At 41.7% G+C, this 18,288-nt stretch overlaps 2 protein-coding genes across 12 annotated transcripts; one reads left to right on the top strand and one right to left on the bottom strand.

The window, feature by feature from the left end:
- Positions 1–3,084: 3,084 nt before the first annotated feature.
- On the top strand, positions 3,085–12,066 carry tmem234 (transmembrane protein 234). 11 transcript variants are annotated; one of them, XR_008385476.1, is made up of 8 exons: positions 3,085–3,146; positions 4,124–4,275; positions 4,468–4,534; positions 4,758–4,850; positions 5,200–5,756; positions 9,055–9,629; positions 10,073–10,119; positions 10,208–12,066. XR_008385476.1 is itself a non-coding variant. In XM_053620281.1 (6 exons), exons 1-5 carry the CDS (start codon positions 3,134–3,136, stop codon positions 5,298–5,300), a joined length of 426 nt encoding a protein of 141 aa, XP_053476256.1. In that variant the 5' UTR covers positions 3,085–3,133; the 3' UTR covers positions 5,301–5,327; positions 9,394–12,066. The 11 variants fall into 11 exon arrangements, 2 of the variants coding, with proteins under 2 accessions (XP_053476256.1, XP_053476257.1); XR_008385472.1 differs by having other exon boundaries at positions 9,055–9,114; positions 9,394–12,066; XR_008385473.1 differs by lacking the exon at positions 10,073–10,119.
- Positions 6,634–18,176, bottom strand: dcdc2b (doublecortin domain containing 2B). Its single transcript, XM_053620274.1, has 14 exons — positions 17,823–18,176; positions 17,540–17,658; positions 17,189–17,387; positions 15,710–15,767; positions 12,564–12,634; positions 11,647–11,778; positions 11,396–11,542; positions 11,272–11,311; positions 11,129–11,185; positions 10,849–11,014; positions 10,301–10,407; positions 9,672–9,743; positions 9,364–9,570; positions 6,634–8,324 (listed from the first exon to the last, which is right to left on the bottom strand). Exons 2-14 carry the CDS (start codon positions 17,619–17,621, stop codon positions 8,241–8,243), a joined length of 1,422 nt encoding a protein of 473 aa, XP_053476249.1. The 5' UTR covers positions 17,622–17,658; positions 17,823–18,176; the 3' UTR covers positions 6,634–8,240.
- Between the last annotated feature and the right edge of the window lie 112 nt (positions 18,177–18,288).

The following is an 18,288-nucleotide window of genomic DNA, read 5'->3' as shown; positions in this document are numbered from 1 at the left end:
GACATGAAAACCAGGAGAAGTTATCTAACTCCGTGTGTTTGAATCGCTCTTATTGAAACGTTACGATGATCGAAGCTGGAAGGAATTCATGACATCATGCAGTACACCCGAGTAAACGGGTGATTTTGTTTAGAGTAAAAACAGAAAGCGGGAACACCGAGACCGCCTTGAGCGACGTGTGTTTCATTACATAACCTTAGGGATAAACAGAATTGAGAAACGTTGATAAGACACATTTACAGTATCCTTGCGAAAGTATTCACCCCCTCTTGTCCCCCCCCCCCCCTGTTTTCTTGCATTACAACCTGGAATTAAAATGGATTTTTTTTATTTTGTTTTATTTGGATTGTAAGTCATGGACCTAACAAAACTGTCCAAATTGTTGAAATGGAATGAGAAAAAAATAGCTTGTTTCAAAAAAACAAACAAAATAGACCAAACTTCAAACATCCCACAGTGCAACATTAATGAGAACCTAGACCACACACCACTTGAAAGAGAAGGAGCCTTGAAGAATGGGCAAAAATCCCTGTAGTTATATGTTGTGTACATCAAACGAAACAAAAAAATATACTACTTCCAGAAAAACATGTGGAAACACAACAGGAAAAACACCAAGAGGGTATGAATACTTTCACAAGGCACCGCATGGAGCATTTATGGATGGAGTCTCCAGTATAAGTGCTTTAAGAGTTCCTGGGATTTTCTAGCTTTTTGAGAATCTTTAGGCAGGTCATTTTAGGCAGGAATGTTTTCTCAACGTTTTCGTTTTATACTCTGCTGAGGAATTGAGGAAGAGAGCATGAATAGGTAATTGAACAGGAAACCTGACTTCTTTTTTTTTTTATGTCTTGAGACAGACATGCTATTGTGTGACATGAAACACCACCAGAACAAGTCATACCTGCTGTGAACAAGGTGGCACACATCACTGCAGTCACTGGACTTGAATGGACCGTTGGTTTTTGTTTAGTTTTTTTTGGCTCGGGATGTCAAAGAATTCAGAGCATTCCCTCATACTGTCCTACCACAAGTTTTAAAAAAAACTCTTCTGTTATCTGGAACCAACTTTTTATTGACTCTAGGTTGTGTGTTACAAAAAAAAAAAAAAAATGTGTGTGTGTGTGTAAAATGGAGCAGCCGGCCTGTTTTTTTTTTTTTTAATACTTTAAACTATTTAAACTTGTTTTATACTGACTTTCCCATGTCATTCATAAGCTCACTGTGTGTGGTGCGCTTATAGGAAAATATCAACAGCAGGGTGGTGCGATGAAGCGGAGTCGGAGAACCACATGATTCCACCCTGAAGACCATTAATTTTCCTGTAACTGCAAGAAACAGGGTTTGTTCCACTGACACTACAGCGATTTATCAACGCTAACCATTTCAATTTATTAAAGAATGACACATCGTCTTTATTATCCGTTTATGGTTACGTTTAACGTCGCGAAACCAGTTCTCGCTAAGGTTACAGCAGCTACAAACGGTCGTTCCGTCATCCGTCCCTCATCAAAGCATGAACTCAGCTGACTGGAAAAGTTTAAAATAACAGCTTTACCGCTGACACCGGAGACTCCTTCCATTAACGCTAAATAAACGCCTCATTACAGGTCCCTGTTGACGACTGCACAGGTTTTTAATCTACTGTAACACCTTCTGACCAATCGCTATCCGGAATCCGATGGCGCTGTATAATAAAACTAGCTAGTCATTATACTGTAACGAAACCTAATTTAGAAATAATACGCCGGGAAAAACAGTCATCTGTTTCTGAATGTAGTTTTGATTTATATAATTTATAGGTTTTAGAGACATGTTGTTGTTGTTTTGTAATACTTTGTAATATTTTTCCTCAATAAAATCTAAGCAATGGTTCTTCACAGCTATTGATTATTCATAGTAAAGGCATCTCGAGTCATCCTGCTCCTGAGGTGGTAAATGGTCTGCACTTATATAGCGCTTTTATCCAAAGCGCTTTACACTGTGTCTCATTCACCCATTCACACACACACACACACACACACCAATGGTAGCAGAGCTGCCATGCAAGGCGCTAACTTGCCATCGGGAGCAACTTGGGGTTCAGTGTCTTTCACACGGAATCATGTGGCCTGGGAACCGAACTGCCAACCCTACAATTAGTGGTCAACCTGCTCTACCACCTGAACCACAGCCGCTCCTATATATGGATACAGACTCAATCAGCGCCTTCATGCGTCATGATTCTTTAGTGAATCTGTCTTTGTTTGGGTTTTTTTTTTGTGTTGACCGAGATAAAGGACATGGATAATTTATAGTCAAACAAAGCACACACAAAGAACTCTTTCCTGCTAATCCAGATAAAAATAATCTCCTGTTAACTCCAGATAATCATATGCTGTGCGGAGACCTGCTGATAGTAGCCCTACATAACGAGAGCGATGCAGCGGCACTTTAGTGCTTCAGCCAGTCCAGCTCTAGTCATCTTTTAGATCTAGCCGAGTCGTGTCTCAGCTACCAATGTCTTCCACTGCTTCTACGCCGGATTCTTCATTGATGCGATGTCGAACGTCACCGGAAAGTAAAAATGGAGTGAGGAAAACATTAAAACGCTTTTGTTTTTAGGAGCTAAAACCGAAACTGGAACGTTTATTTCCCTTATGGTTGAGATTGCTGTCATTTTCCTCTACTTTTCTAACACCAGAATCACCAAACTCATCAGGAATATTCCGATATAAACGCATTTAATGTGTTTCAGGGTGGAGTTTTCCTTTAAACGCAGATTCCTGACGTCTTCCTTGGTGAAAGCACTGTGACACTAAATGACCTCAACATTATTATTATTATTATTATTACAATTATGACTGTCCCATCAAATTATTCCTCGCAAGCTCTTAAGATGAAGTGACCCAACGGTTCAAATGTAATGTGGTTCAACAGAATCGTGATACTAGGCTGGTGAAGTTTGTCATTTTTATACTCCTAGTATAACACAAAAATATGCAGGACAACAGACCAGAATTGAGAAATGGAGACAGTATGGATCCAAATAAAATACTGTACTTAAAAAAAAAAATTAAAATAAACATGTTTACCTCCGAGCCGCTGGGTGGCGCTGTGACTCCCGCTGACTGAGGCGCAGGCAGCAGAAGAAATGGTTTCAGTGGGTGAGTGTTGCAACGTTTCAGCACAAAAATAAACATATTTGTTTTACATGTCGTTTATTATTATTATAAAGCGGCGTTTCATTTCTGGAGAGATTGGAATACCTTTTGCACAGCTTCGTAGCAGGAATAATGACTAAACGTCACTAAATAATGACTCGCGCGCACTGTTTCCAAGAAACGTTAGCACGTACACGCACTTCCGTAAACAGTAGTGTTTACTACTAAATAGTAATTCCAAAGGAAGGTGTTTGAATAACAAACATATAGGCTGCCTAAACATATTAACTATTTGGTAAAACTGTAAATACGATACTAATGTTTTGCTGTCAGACAAACTCGCGTTATTAAAGTTTTTAACAGGGTTTGTGCGTCGCTTGAAAATGGCCGCTGCGTCATCTCCATGGTAACGGATCAATACACTAGAGAGGGAAGGGAAAAAAAGGGGGGGGTGCTACGCGTCTGTGCTACGCGTCTGTGCTACGCGTCTGTGCTACGCGTCTGTGCTACGCGTCTGTGCTACGCGTCTGTGATGGAGGATGTTTTTCATACAGTGCATAATATTTAAATAAATAGTAAACAGGAATATACACTTGTTTATTTAATACATAAGCAATAAAGTTAAAGTAAATATTTGTTTAACACTCAAAACGCCCCCTCATTACTTATTAGATACTTAATTATTACTGAAGTGCAATGTAAACTCATTTATGCAAACTTTTTCTTTTCTCCTTTCAGTTTTTGTTTATTGTAAACAAACAATTCCGATCTTTTTCAAACGGCTTCCTAGATTGGATACGCGTCTCACACTGTAGATGAATAGATGACCAGGTGCCCCACAATAATAAATGACACCAGGCCATGTTCTCTTTCCCACTATAATATAACAGAAAGAGCTGTTCGGGTTAAATAAATAAATAAATAAACCCCTAACTATCTGGTAGAGACTTTGAGTGAAGAGTTGTTGTCTCTCTGTGTAGTGGAAGTGCTGTGTCTCCTCCTGGTCGCTGCGTTATGGGGAGCCACCAACCCCTTCCTCAGGAAAGGAACCGAGGGCATCGAGCACGTTAGGAAAGGAGATAAGATCTCCCAGTTCCTGGCTGAAATCAAGTTCCTGTTCCTCAACATCAAGGTAGAACATTTCAACGTCATGCTCTCGGGTTCTCGTATACGTATGCGATATTCCCTTATATAAGGAGCCAAGTGCACTCCGTAGGGTATGTAATGGAAATGATGGATTTGACGCTTTATGTAGTGCAGGGATTCAGGATACATACGCAATGCTTAGAGCTAACAATATGTAACGACTCTGTTCTTTGTGCAGTATCTGGTGCCGTTTCTGCTGAACCAGAGCGGCTCGGTGGTCTTCTACCTCACCCTCGCTGCGACAGGTGACTTCACTTACACATCTTACATTTTTTAAGCTCGGACCATCATTAAGTCCGGGTATAAGCGTTGGATCCATGTGCTCCTCCTCCTCCTTCTTTAAACGAGGCCGAAACACAGAGTCTAAAAGGCAGATTTATGATAATGACTGATCATCGAGGTGCGAAACGATTCTTGCGTGTGACGTAGAAGAGACTTCATCGATTCACACTGTGTCGGATGTTGCAGATTTGTCTCTGGCCGTGCCGACGGTCAACTCGCTCAGCCTGGTGTTCACGATGGTCACCGGGAAACTGCTCGGGGAGGAATTTGGAGGAAAAAGTGGGTCTGATTGATTAATTTGTTTCTCTTTTTCCTTTCTGATTCAGTTCGCATTCAAACAGGCATTATTGATGAATTACAGTAGAGCAAAAGAGTATATATGAAGACTAAATGAAGTCATGAACCAATTCAGTAACACTTCAAAGTTGTTGGGGTTTTTTTTTCGAGATCATGTATTAATGCACACTTGTTGACATGCTCCTCCTTTCTGTACTCACCCTCGGGATGAGAGTAAAGCACATTAATATTTAAAAATATGATGTCTTGTACCAGAGTACTCCATGTTTGCATGATGAGCGTATACTGCTTAGTAGTTTAAACACCCCCCCCCCCCCCCTCTCTCTCTCAGGTGCGGTGTTGGGGATGGTGCTCACTACAGCTGGCGTGACGCTGTGTGTGTTGAGCTCCGTCTCAGAGGCCGACAGTGCAGGAGTCCACACCACACCATGAATCTGGACCAGGACGATCTTTGTCATGGTGAACGTCAGTACTTTGAGCAGGACATGTTCCCGGAACGATATTCCTTTTAACCGGTCATCATCGTTCTCCAGTTGTAAATATTTCTTTTCCTGCCTCGAGACTGTCCAGCTGGGACTTCTTTGGGCTAGAATGAGTAGCAGAGACATACCTGGGACACACTGGATCGCTGCGATTGGTTAAAGTCATTGCTGATCCAGGATCATGTCCTCGTTGAACAAATCACGTCTATCTGCATATCATATAAAAACATTTCCATGGTTTCTGTCCGTAAGAATTCCATGAGAGCGCTGAAACTTGTCGGAGCTTAAAAACGCAAGCCAGTCACCCAGATTTACTATTAGACATCTGATCTAGACAAGACCTTCACGACTCGGATCCGTTTACACAGACCGAGGATTACAGCGCATTGGTTCTCAAGTTCAAGTGGTTAGTTCAAAAACGTTATCAGGGCTGATGATGGTATCGACATCTTTTTTGTTTTGTTTTTAAATCGCAATACTGAAAACGATGGCTCGGTCAGGGACCCCTCTGGTTTTCAAAAGGAGTTTGTCGAGCACGGTTATGGCCTTCATCCAAAGTTATTCATGTGGTTCTGCTTTTAAAAAGAAGTACAGACTGTCTTTATGTTGAGTTTTGAGCGAAACAGACTTTACCTTGGGAGAACAAATGTGTGTGTGTTGTTTTTTTTTTTTTTCCAGAAAGTGAAGATCAAGCTCCATGTCACGCAAGTGTGATCAGATTTACCGTCTCCTCATCCACAACACTGATAAAGTTAACTAGAACTATTTCTTATTACATTAAGGTGTAAGGAATAAAACAAGCCGCTATAGAGCGATAAATAAACGACAGGGTGGTGTGATGAAGTGGGCGGAGTTACTGTAAGTGGAATATTTTCCTATAGCAGCATGTCATGTAGTGTTTAATTCCTCTTATACCACAGCAAATACCAATTTATTGGATTACTATATATATATATATATATATATATATATATATATATATATATATATATATATATATATATATATATACATATATTTTTTACTGATTAAGCCTCACTTTTTTCTTTCTGCTGAAGAGAAAAAAAAACCCAGTGGGTCATGTTACTGAGAAACAGTAAACCAATCAGAATCGAGAATCAGAAACTCGTACTGATACACACCTCTGATCGATTCTGGTCTTTGTAAGATTCTACAATAATAAACGAGTGTTCTACAAATGTGTGATAACCGAAATACTGAATTACTTCCCATGTCATGAGTGATGCGTTATTCACACGTTTTAAAGCAAACAGAACTGGAACTTTCGTTCACGGTTTATTGTTAATACTATATGACCTGAATGTTAGTACACATGAAATAAGAGGACATTTAAAAAAATAATAAATTCACGTTTATCTACAGGTCCAAGAGAACACAATCACGATTTCTCACAATTTGTTCGGGGAAGCCCGTGGAAAATCCGCCCACGTGAGCGAGCGCAAGTTCACGTGAAACCCCTTAACCTCCCAGGCGTGTCTCGACTCACAGCCACGTCGCTTTAAAATGACTTTCGCTGGGGGACGTAAAGGGTTCGACGCGTTTCCGTTCCACCTCTACAGACTTTCACAGCGATTCTATTCAAGGCTCAAAACGAAGCAGATTCAGAACTATTTCGTACTAAAATATCCAACTCGCACTCCTCCAGACTTCACATAAACAGGGTCTCCGCAAGCCGAACGTTACTGATTACTGATTCGTGGTAAATCTAACACACCGAAACGCACTAGTACACGACAGCATCGGGCTTAAAGTCAATGCGGTTTGCTGTTAGGGGTGAGCGATGAGCGTCACACGCCGTGTTACAGATTTTAATAATAAGGTGAAAGCAGCAACTTTTATGGGTTATTTTGATGACGGCACAAGGATTTTACGCGTGAACTTCCTACGGAATTTGTAATAAATTTCTAGAAGCTGCTCGGCATTTTTTAATAAAACGTTTGGATTTTATTTCTGAATCATTTCGAGGTGTCAGTAATCTTGCCACGTTCTTCAGAGAGAGGAAAAAAACTCTCTTAAATGGTGCCAATAATTTTGGGGCTGACTCTTTTAATCAAATTGGGTGTCTGTTGAATTGGTCAACAACATGTTTTTGTTTGTTTACGATTTTGGTCAAATAAAATGAATCTGGAGCCTGAGAGCCTTCCTTCATATAAACTAAATAAATAAATAAATAGTTTATGCAAAGAATTATTTTGGATGTATTTCAGATATTTTTTTTTGGGGGGGGGGGTGTCTCTAATTGTGCCACTTTTTTTTTTTTTTTTAGAGCAAATACAAAAAAGTTTCTGTTTTGTCAAAGAAAACAATTCTTCTCTCTTGAAGGGTGCCAATAATTCTGGAGGTGACTACTCTAATTGAATGTCCATTATTTAAAATGGGGTGTAAATGTTTTTGCGTTTCGAGGAAAGGTAAACAATTTCCCTCTAATGTTTCCGTGTGTTCTCTTAGAGGGTGCCAATAATTTCGGCGTGCATGTTATTGTAATCGAATACCCAGATCAACGTTTTTCAGAACCGAGAGTGAATATTTCAAAGGAAAAGAGTGTGTGTGTGTGTGTGTAATTTGTTGTCTCCTCTGTAAGAGATGCTGACCTCATCGCGCACCGTATCGGCTGACGGCGTCTCGGTAGAGTCTGTTATCACATGACGGGGGTTAAAGACACTCACGGGTGAATAAACTTCACGGACGGTAAAGTCTACATGACGTAGCTGTAAGAGAACGGTCTGGAGATCGTATTACGAACACGTTACGTATTAGGGACAGTCTGGGGAAGGTTGCTCGGGAGATGATTACGGTTAGAGCTAGATTTTACACACTATTGGGGGGGGGGGTATTTATGGTTGTGTCTGATATATACTTTCTGTCTGGGTCACTCTGTCTGCTGTGAGGACAAGTAGGGAGGACGGGCGTGGTCCTGCGTCTCCGGCTCGTCAGCTTCTTCAGGATGTCCATCCTGAAATGACACACACACACACACACACACACACACACACCATGGAAAGTACAGAGTGAAATAACAAACCGGGTCAGTACAGGTGACTAAATTCCTGTAGGTGTATGAAAAAGTTAATAAGTCACACATACATGTTTATATTTTAACATTGCTGCTAAAGTAAAAAAAAAAAAAAACCCTTTATCAACTAAACGCTGGGTTTTTTTCCTACTCAGCAAATTCTTCTGCACTGTTTAAAGGTGCAGTCTGTCATTTTTTATATTTTAAAGGCAGCGTTCCTTATCCTGTAAACCAAAAACAAGCCTGTGAGTCAGAACATTTTCATGCAGTTGATCTCTCTCCATTGATTAGTTCCTCTCATTTGGGCTTCTTTTATATTTTTTGGGGGGGCTGGAAATAAGCTCCGCCCTTTTTTCTTTTTTTTCCTTCTTAAATGGAAACTCGATAGCGATTTCAGAAGCGAGGATGGAGCAACAACTGGGAGAGGGGGTGTCAAGGTGTGACGTGATTTTTCTTACGAACACCGCAAAAAACAAAAAAGACACGCTGCATCTTTAAATTTGTTTTTTTTATTTTTAAATAGCTTAACGTTCAGTTAGCATTCAGTTAGTGCTTCGTGTATCGTTCTTCGATGTAAATTTCGATATTTCAATAGTTATGTTTTGCATTCGTTTTTTTTCATTTAAACCGAATGTTATGGAATTTTTTTGTTGTTGTTTTTAATTTTCAGATGCTGTCCAACCGGCTCGGTTGCGTCGACCATTTTGGAAAGTTGGCATGTCATCATCTAGTAATTCGCCTTTATACATTAACCATTCAACTTGAATCCTTTTCCATCATCACTGACTTGATCAAGGGAGTCTCTGAATATCGCTTTTCTGTTCATGGAAATGCTTTTACATATTTCACCGTCTCCATTTTGCTCCTCTGATTATCATTTTCCTCCTTGACCTCCTCAAATCAGTTCGGCACAAAAAAAAAAGATGATCTATTTTTATTGTTCAGCTGTTGTGTAATTACTGCATTTGTCTCCACCCACTTCATCGTCTCGGCCTCTTTCCTGTTCCAGGTCTTCGCCGAGTACGTCCTCGTCCTGCGCTTCCGCCTCCCCGTTCGGAGAAGAGCGCCGTCTCCTTAACGAGGTCTCTCCATCACGCGGCCCGTACTCCTTCTCGTTGTGCTCGCTGTCGCTAGGAGACGGACTGGAGTGTGCGGACGAGGTCATGCGCTCATCAGGTGCTCCTGTCTGAGTGAGCGAGAGGACGAGGCATCAGCGAGGCTAATTAGAGCAGAAGATTGTGCTCGGTAATGAATGTCTCACTCACACACACACACACTCACACACACCTGATGCATGTGATTTGTCTGTTCTGCTTGGCTCTGGTCGGGTTCCTCGTCCTGAACGACTTCAGCAACTCTCTGGAAAATAAGACAATAATATGATCTGCTGTGAGAAATGGGTGTATTTGTAATTGCCACAGTTAAACCTAATTTTATTTATTTATTTTTTTAGAAATTCAGTACCATTTATTTCCCTCCAGGTTTTAGGTATAAAACGATGCCATGGCTCATATAGTGAGGACTACCATGAGCTGTTTTTAATCTATAATTATTTATCATTTCTGTAGATTCTCTAGTAAGACTTGCTCATTCCTCACAAATACAAGTCAGAATTTTGTAGTCTTTAACTTGTTCTGTTGAATGAAAGCGGTACGAACGATAATCCTGTTAAAACTGGTCCTCGTAAGTGACGACAGCTGATTCAGCACCATGGACAGTAGCCAGCGTCCCCCAAGTAAGAAAGAGCGAGCAGGTACTAAATTTGCACGGGTTCGTTTAGACTAATTGAAGGCTTAATAAAGCTGTTGTTTTTCTAAATTCAGTCTTTCGGAGTGGTATGAGCGGAGACAGAACGGAGTTGACGGGAGGAGATGATGGATGTCGGTCGAGAGTGAGTGAAGACGAGGAGTGACCACCTGATCTACAGGAAGCTCCACAGCCGTGCTCTCGTCCTCAGCCACCTCCTCAGCTCCTCGCACCTCCTCTCTCTTCTTCTCTACGCCCTTAAACACGCTCGCTTGGCCTGCAGGACACACACACACACACACACACACACACAAGATTCTTATTTCTTTTAAAATCCCGCAGCACCTACGCAGCTCTGTTTCGCGTTAAGAGCTGTCATTATGAATTCGTTTCCTTTGGGACTTTATTTCTCTCCTGCGCTCGTGCTGTTCCTGAATCAGTTCTACAGAATAAGGCATGGCTTCTGGGTCTGGTAGTTCCTATGAAGGAGGCGTGGCCTCTATACTCATCAGTCCCAGTGAAAGAGGCGTGGCCTCTATACACATCAATCACAACAAAGGGTACGTTTTGTTTTTCGGATTAAAATAAAACCGTTCTCTGAATATAAAAAAATCGCTTATGCTGTAATTTTAGGAACACAATCTGAATATTTACATATTAAGATCAATATTTAAACGTGTACAGTACACCTTCCTGAACCTTCTCTCCATGCCGTTACCTGCGTTTCTGGCCACGGCTCTGCGTGCGAGTCTGTGTTTGCGCGCTCGTTCGGGTTTGGCGTAGAACATGGAGCCCTCCTCTCCCTCTCTCATCCTCTGCAGCGGCTGAGACAGATTCGCTCCGTCGGCCTCGTCTCCCGTGGACTTCACGCGCCTGCCGTCCCTCTGAGACACACAGCCGTCGGCTAATCACTGATCACTGAACACTACACGGTCACTGTGCCACCGATCGGACTTTTAAATAAGTACGACAGGGCGCAAAAAAAAAAATGCTATTACCTCGGGTGAGTGAAGGAGGGCGGAGTCACTGTTGCTGTCTTGAGGAAACTTCCTGTTCTGTGAGACATGGTGAAAATAAACAGGATTAGCACGGCGTCACTCAGCGCAGCTACAAATGTGATCCTGAGAAGGTGCTGCTTTACCTCGGACCTCCTGTGCAGGCCACGGTCTGCAACGTAATGTCTAAAGAACGGACAAAGCAAATAAAAATCCGTCAGCCGTTTTATACATCACCACCGCCATCATCTTCATCCTCCTCTTCCTCACCTGTCTGCACTGGCTCCCTGCGCTTTGTTCAGCAGCAGCTCCACGTACGGGAGTTTCTTGAAGCGCTCGGCACCCACGGCAACGAAACACTGTCCGCTCTCCAGCTCCTCCGCCGAGGTCACCGTCACGCCGTCCAGAGTGCACAGCCTGAGAGGTCGAAGGTCACATGAAAGCTTAACATTAAACAAAAAAAAAAACAACACCTGTCGACTGGAGTCTGCAGGCGGCGCACGCGCAAGGTGTGTGTTTACCTGCGAACGGCGCCGGTGCGCAGCATGGCCTTCTCCGAGACCAGCCTGAGAATCTGCTCCAGGTTTTTCAGAACGCTCCGAGGAATGATGAAGCGCATGGCAGGACTGAGGACGTCTCCGTTCCTGAACACGCTGCACAGAGACGGGGTGTGTGTCAGCATGCGGGTGTGCCGGGAGGAGAGGACGTAATATAAGCACGAGGGAATGTGTGTTTCATAATGGTGTGATTTATAATAATTCCATTTTGCACTATATGACTGTACTACATTTCTGGATGCTAAAAAAATCTTTTGTAAAATTCAGTAGCAATAAACATAATATTATTCTTAGTATTATTTATTTATATATTTCTATCGAGCTTTTCCGTCAGTCTCCAAGTGCTTTATGTATAAATGATTAAACGGATATTTATAATAATAATAGTAAATTATTATTTATTAATGAATAATAACTACATGCCCTTAAATGCCTCAATACGTTGCAAAAATGACCGACACCCCGCAGGAATAAAAGCATGCACTGTTAAATAGTTGATGTTTGATCAGCGATGCTTCGGAGCTGCGTGACGTTTCAAAACATCCCGAAACATGGCTGCCTCTGCCAGGAGGTTCAGACTTGGGCAGCGATGGAGCTTTCTACAAGACGATGAACCGAAACTTGCTTCCAAATGGCAGAAACCGATGAAGGATGAATGAAGAGAGACGTTCACACACATAAGAATGACACCTTGTTAGATATTACAGAAAGAGCTTTTAATGAAGGGTGCCAATAATTCTGGAGGGCACTATATATGAAAATAACGTATAGGATAAAAGGCTCAGGAGGCCCCTTTTACACTCTGTACATCCATGGTGTGTGTGTGTGTGTGTGTGAGAGAGAGAGAGAGAGAGAGATAGAGAGAGCGCTGTGTTACTCACTGTATAATGCAGGGCATGGTTATAACCTTCCTCCATTTTGCGGACACGTTGGGTCTGCTGAGTCCTTTGACCTGCGGAAAGCAACACAAAGCTTGTAACGCAGACCGTAAACCTGGAACGGATCACGAGTCGCAGACAAAAGACGTCTCGCCGAGCGTCTAACGCTCGCCTAACACCCCAGCTCCTATCTCATGTACCTCCGGATCAATCAGTACTACAAAAGACAATCCTGTCACTGCTTCTGCAGGATTCCTGTGAACGAAACACAACACCTTCAGCGTTTCAGCTCTGTCGCTGATTAAACGGCGCTGCGTGGCTGACGAACATCTGTACTCACAGAGTGGGTATTTAAATTATTCAAATAACGAATACCCATCATACCCCGTAGAGCAGACCGTTGTCTTTTCACTCTGCCGGTATTAAATTCTCAATCGTAGATCACACAAGAGAAAAGAAAACAACGACGACCTCACGTTAATTCATTCGCTGCTTGACCTACCTGTATAAAGTGTCTCACAGCAAGCGTACTCTCTGAATTACTCTCTAGCAGAGATGTTTTGACGGCGTAACCGCCACGTGCACATTTATCAGTGTAATTACGGTAGGCGTGCTACTCCAGTACGTTACACAAAGGTACGCTCGGTTATATACATCAGGCGTTCCCAAACTTTTCCAGGGCAAGGCCCCCCAAATGGCTTTAACGTTTGACCGAGACCCCCCTTTTGCAAGATGTCTTTAAAACACGTTAAAAATACCGACTTCTGAATATATCCCCCCCCTTTTTTTTTATTAATATACATAATAATATAAATAATTATAATAATATAAAATGTAAACATCTTACATCTTTACATTACATTAGGAATTGATTGTGTGTGTGCGGCTGTCTGAGATTGAGAAAGAGAAAACATACATTTATTTATTTTTCACACCAAATTGTTGAGGCCCCCTCGGGCGCCCCCTGGTGGCCCCCACTTTGAAAACCACTGATATACATTATTATATACACTTAATGATGTGCGCAGAGAATGATCTCTTCCGGAGGAATTAGAAATCCGTATTGGCAAGCAATTCAGCTCTGAGCTACGGCATCACAAACATGACGAGCGCTAAACTACGCTAGGTTCAAAAGCAGTATTCTCAGAGCAGCAGTGATGATGAGACGCGAGATCTTTACAGCCAACACAAGCGGGACAAACACTAAACTAGACTAAAGAATCCTTTAACCACAGTGCAAACTTTACACTAAACAAATATTGTTTTGTCTGAACAGCGTTTAATGCGGTACTGGCTTTTTCATCATTTGATATCCTTTATTTTCTCCCCCATACAGACTGCACAGACATTTCTGGGAAATGAGATTATCTGACATCTAATCCACTTTACTTGGCCATGGATCCTGACTATCTTCACCTTTCTCCAGATCAACGTTTCGGTGTTTTAGCATGACTCAGTCATGAATCAGAAGCAATTCTGGGATCATGCAAATGAGGAATATGGCACCAGTCAGTTAAAAAACATCCCAGAATATTCCAGAATAACTCCTTGGTTAAAACATCATCCTTTCACCTGTGTTTCATTTGGCGGGGATACTTACTATGTAGGCAGCTTTAAAAAGATTCTAATAATAATAATAATAATAATAATAATAATAAATAATGACACTGGATAGTTAAGGATCCATGTTTTGGGACATATTTAAAGAGTCGCCTTTGTCCTTCGTGAACATTATCTCAACAAAATTGTTGTTATAAAGGTGCAATCATTTTTTAAGACGTAGTTACATAATAACAATAATAATAATAATAATAATAATAATAATAAACAACAATTCCGAGTAGCATTTCTAAGTTACGGAGGTCAAGTTATAAGAAAATATACAAATATAAAGCCTTTTAATATGTTTTAATAAATGAAAATGCATGACATATGCATATGCATACACAGACATCACCGCAGCCTGACACTGTGCTCTCTTTGAGCTCCTATTTTTGTTCTGGTTTGATTGAAACCCGGATACGTTACAGCGCTGACGTGCCTGGACAGGTTTAATACTCTGATGTCAGTGTGTCCATCTGAATGTTAGACAGGACAATAATGACACGTTCATTCTTTCCACCAGAAACCCACACAACACCCACACAAACACACACAAACACACACCCGGATAATCAGAACCACAGCAACACATCAACATCGAGTGTGAAGCACGACTGAATATACAGTTCAATAAAAATACATCAGCAAAGTGAGTTCCTCATTAACCTGTCACATTTCTGTCTAATTAGCTGTGTGTGTGTGAGAGAGAGAGAGAGAGAGAGAGAGAGAGAGAGAGAGAGAGAGAGAATAGATGCTCGTGACAATTTATGGCGGCTTTAACGTAACTGAGATCAGGAACCACCATTAAATGTATCTATAAACGGATAAAAAGTATGATGTGCCGTTTTTTAAAAAATAAATAAAAGCGTACTCTTTGGCAAGTTGCTGTGGTGTAAGAGGAATTAAACACTACGTGACATGCTGTAACAGGAAAATAATCCACTTCAGGGTGGTAACTGTTACTCTGCTTCATCACACCGCAGAGCGCGCGCACACACACACATGCGCACGCACGCACGCTTCAGGCAGCCACGGATCTGATTTTAAATGTAGGTAATAGGAAATTAAATAAAATAAAACTAAATACATTTTTTTAATGTACATTAATCAGAGTAATTAGTTAAACCGAATAAGCTAGATAAACAAATCAAAGCAAAATGTTATTAATGAAATTAAAAAGAAAAGAAAAAAAGTCTTAGGAATAGTAATTAATTATTGATTAATTAGTAATAAACAAAATTTGGATAAATAAGGTTTGCAGAAAACATGGTGTATTAAGGGTCAATAATTAGAATAAACAACTGAGATAAATAAATATACCAAGTATATTAATACAAATGGAATAAATTAAGCAAGTACAACTAAAATAAATAAATAAATAAATGTAGTTAACTTCACAGTGTACTGGTATTCAAATCTGGCCTACATATTTTTAAAAGTCTAATAAATTGAATTTATGAGCTTTTGATTGATAAATCAGTCATTTGAATATTGAATATCGTGTGTATAAATATAACGGGATTATATTTATGTGAACAGACGCTCACCTGCATGGCGTCTCCGGTCCGAGTCACTGGAGTTCTCTTCATCCCCAGACTCAGATAGCTGTGAGAAAGCAAAAAAAAGCAGAGAAACGGATTAACACTCGGGCAGAAACGCCTCCCACGCCGGCGCACTAACGTGTGGAGAAAAGGGCTCGTTTACGGCCTGGTTTCTGTGACTCCTGACGACTTGTTTGCACGGAGCACGAAGGTGTGGCGTCGCCGAGGCCGAAGGCGCCGGCCGTTCTGCCCTTTGGCTTTATCACCAAAAAGTGAATCCGGGGAATAATGCGGAGCTGTAAAGTCGCGACATCCTGCTGCTCGGCGCTGGCACATATTTGGCAGCTTGAGAAGGACAGGAGTGTACCAGAGTATTTACGTGTTTATACATATGTACTTAGAAAACGTACTTTACGGATGAAGAATCATCATAAATGAACCAAAATGACGTCATAAACCTTCATTTGATGTAGCTTTTATCGTAGATATACACCAAAAATCTTTATATGCGTGCTCCAGACCGCATTGTCAAGCTATATATCCTTATTTAATTGACCAATTTAGTAAAATCGCAGCAAATTTAAGAACTTCATTATCCTCCGCATCACGTCCAGCTTTTCTGCATTCGAACTCTGGCCTTCGCTGGATAATAATCTCACCTGGATTTGACACGTTTGTACCCAAGACTGTCCCGGGAATTCCTACTCGCAATCTAGGGATCTAAACCTACATCCGGATTTCTGCAGAGCTCCTCTGTGACAATGTCCAGCCTTAAAAGTGCATTCCGGATCGAACCGAACTGAAAGAAACGGAACACCACATCCCGAACCGCACCGCGCTTCCGGTTATCCGAGATGCCCGAGACGATACGGGCGTCTCCCGTAGCGTTCCGGCGTCCGGCTACGTGCTGACATTTAGTACATTACACTGGGAGTGAAACTGCTGAGACTCGCGTTCTCAGCTACGTCATCTTCGTAACTCTGGTGCCAGACTCTTCAGGCTATACGGGGAAACTGTAAATATAAATACGGTTATTTGTATTGAACTAGTCCTTTAAAACACGTGTTGCACCAGGGTCCACTGTACATGCGTAGTCCATGCAGTTCAATCCCACTACATCGTTTATGAGTAAACAATGAAAGACGGAACAATCCGATACGTTAAAAACAATTGGAATAATGCAAATAAACTGAAAAGTACATTGCTTTAAGTAACGGGTTTTGAGATTTAAGCTCAAGTCCCAAGGACCCGAGCATCATAGTTTATGAAGGAGATTTAACGTTATATTATATTATGGCAGTTATTTTCTTAGAGAACCTACGAGAATATTTATAAAATAATCACATGATGTGAAGTTAAACTTCTAAAAAAAAATATATATATATCAATTATCACGATACACAGCAATACAGATACATCATCCCATCCCTATTCCCGAATAAAGAGTGTGTTTATTATTCCCATATTTATTCCCCCGGCACTCACTCGAGCTTCTTGAACCTCTCGAATCCGGCAGCCACGTACTGCGCCCCCTGCTGGAGGTGCTCCAGATCGGGTACCCGGTGCCCGTTGCGTGGCGTGTAGAGCGTTCTCACGGCCAGCGGCGCGCCGATGCTGACAGTGACGTCGTTCAGGAAAGACTCCATAGAGGAGACCTGCCTCTGGCTCACGATAAACCTCCTCCCTGGATCACGCGGAGAGGAACGGGTTTTAACGTTTGAACATCTTTAATTATAAACTCAGGAGAAGCGTCACGGAAGCAGCACTACAGTCCGCTACGCTCGACGTTAACCATTATACAGGAGGTAAAAAGAAAGAAAAAAAAAAGGGGCAGACCTGAGAAGAAGGGATCTCCATTCTTGTACACCATCACGCTCTTCACAGGGGGCAGGAGAGCAGTTACTCCACTGGAGGCCATCACGCCTGACCCGGGCAAAATCACACTCTTTCCCACTCTAACACACACACACACACACACTTTCTTAGAGTACGCACAACCATCGTCCATACACTTGAGGAAATTTCTACACTATACATTAGTGCATTCACACACACACACACACACACACACAGTTCCTCTCTCTCGATCTCTCACACACACGCTCTCTCTCATACTTACAGATTATCAGCTCATCCACAGAAACCTTACAACCTGCAACGTCGGACTGAATATATCTCCCTTCCTACGGCATCCCTCCCGTGCTCCTCACCAGCTCAAGCGTTACTGTCTACCCCACACACACACATACACATGCATACACACTGGAGTGTTTCCTGGTTGCTATGGCAGCATTGTCAGCGATCACTGGTAACAACAAAAGAGGGGGAGAAGGAGGGAGAGAGAGAGAGAGAGAGAGAGAGAGAGAGACATAGAGAAGTACAAAAGGTTCAGCGCACATAAATCTAATAACCTTCTCTAATGACCCCTCACTTCGCCGTACTAAAGACAACACGCAAAACAAAAACGTGACTTTTCACAATCGCGAGCCGCACACACCGTGTACACGACAGACAGCCGTAAATCTGTTGCAAAGGGGAGCACACATTCCGGATTTTACTCACAAAAAAAAAAAAAAAAACCTCCA

The sequence above is a fragment of the Ictalurus furcatus genome, chromosome 3 (genome assembly GCF_023375685.1).
Source record: "Ictalurus furcatus strain D&B chromosome 3, Billie_1.0, whole genome shotgun sequence".
Taxonomy (NCBI): domain Eukaryota; kingdom Metazoa; phylum Chordata; class Actinopteri; order Siluriformes; family Ictaluridae; genus Ictalurus; species Ictalurus furcatus.
This window is presented reverse-complemented; position numbering and strand designations above follow the sequence as displayed.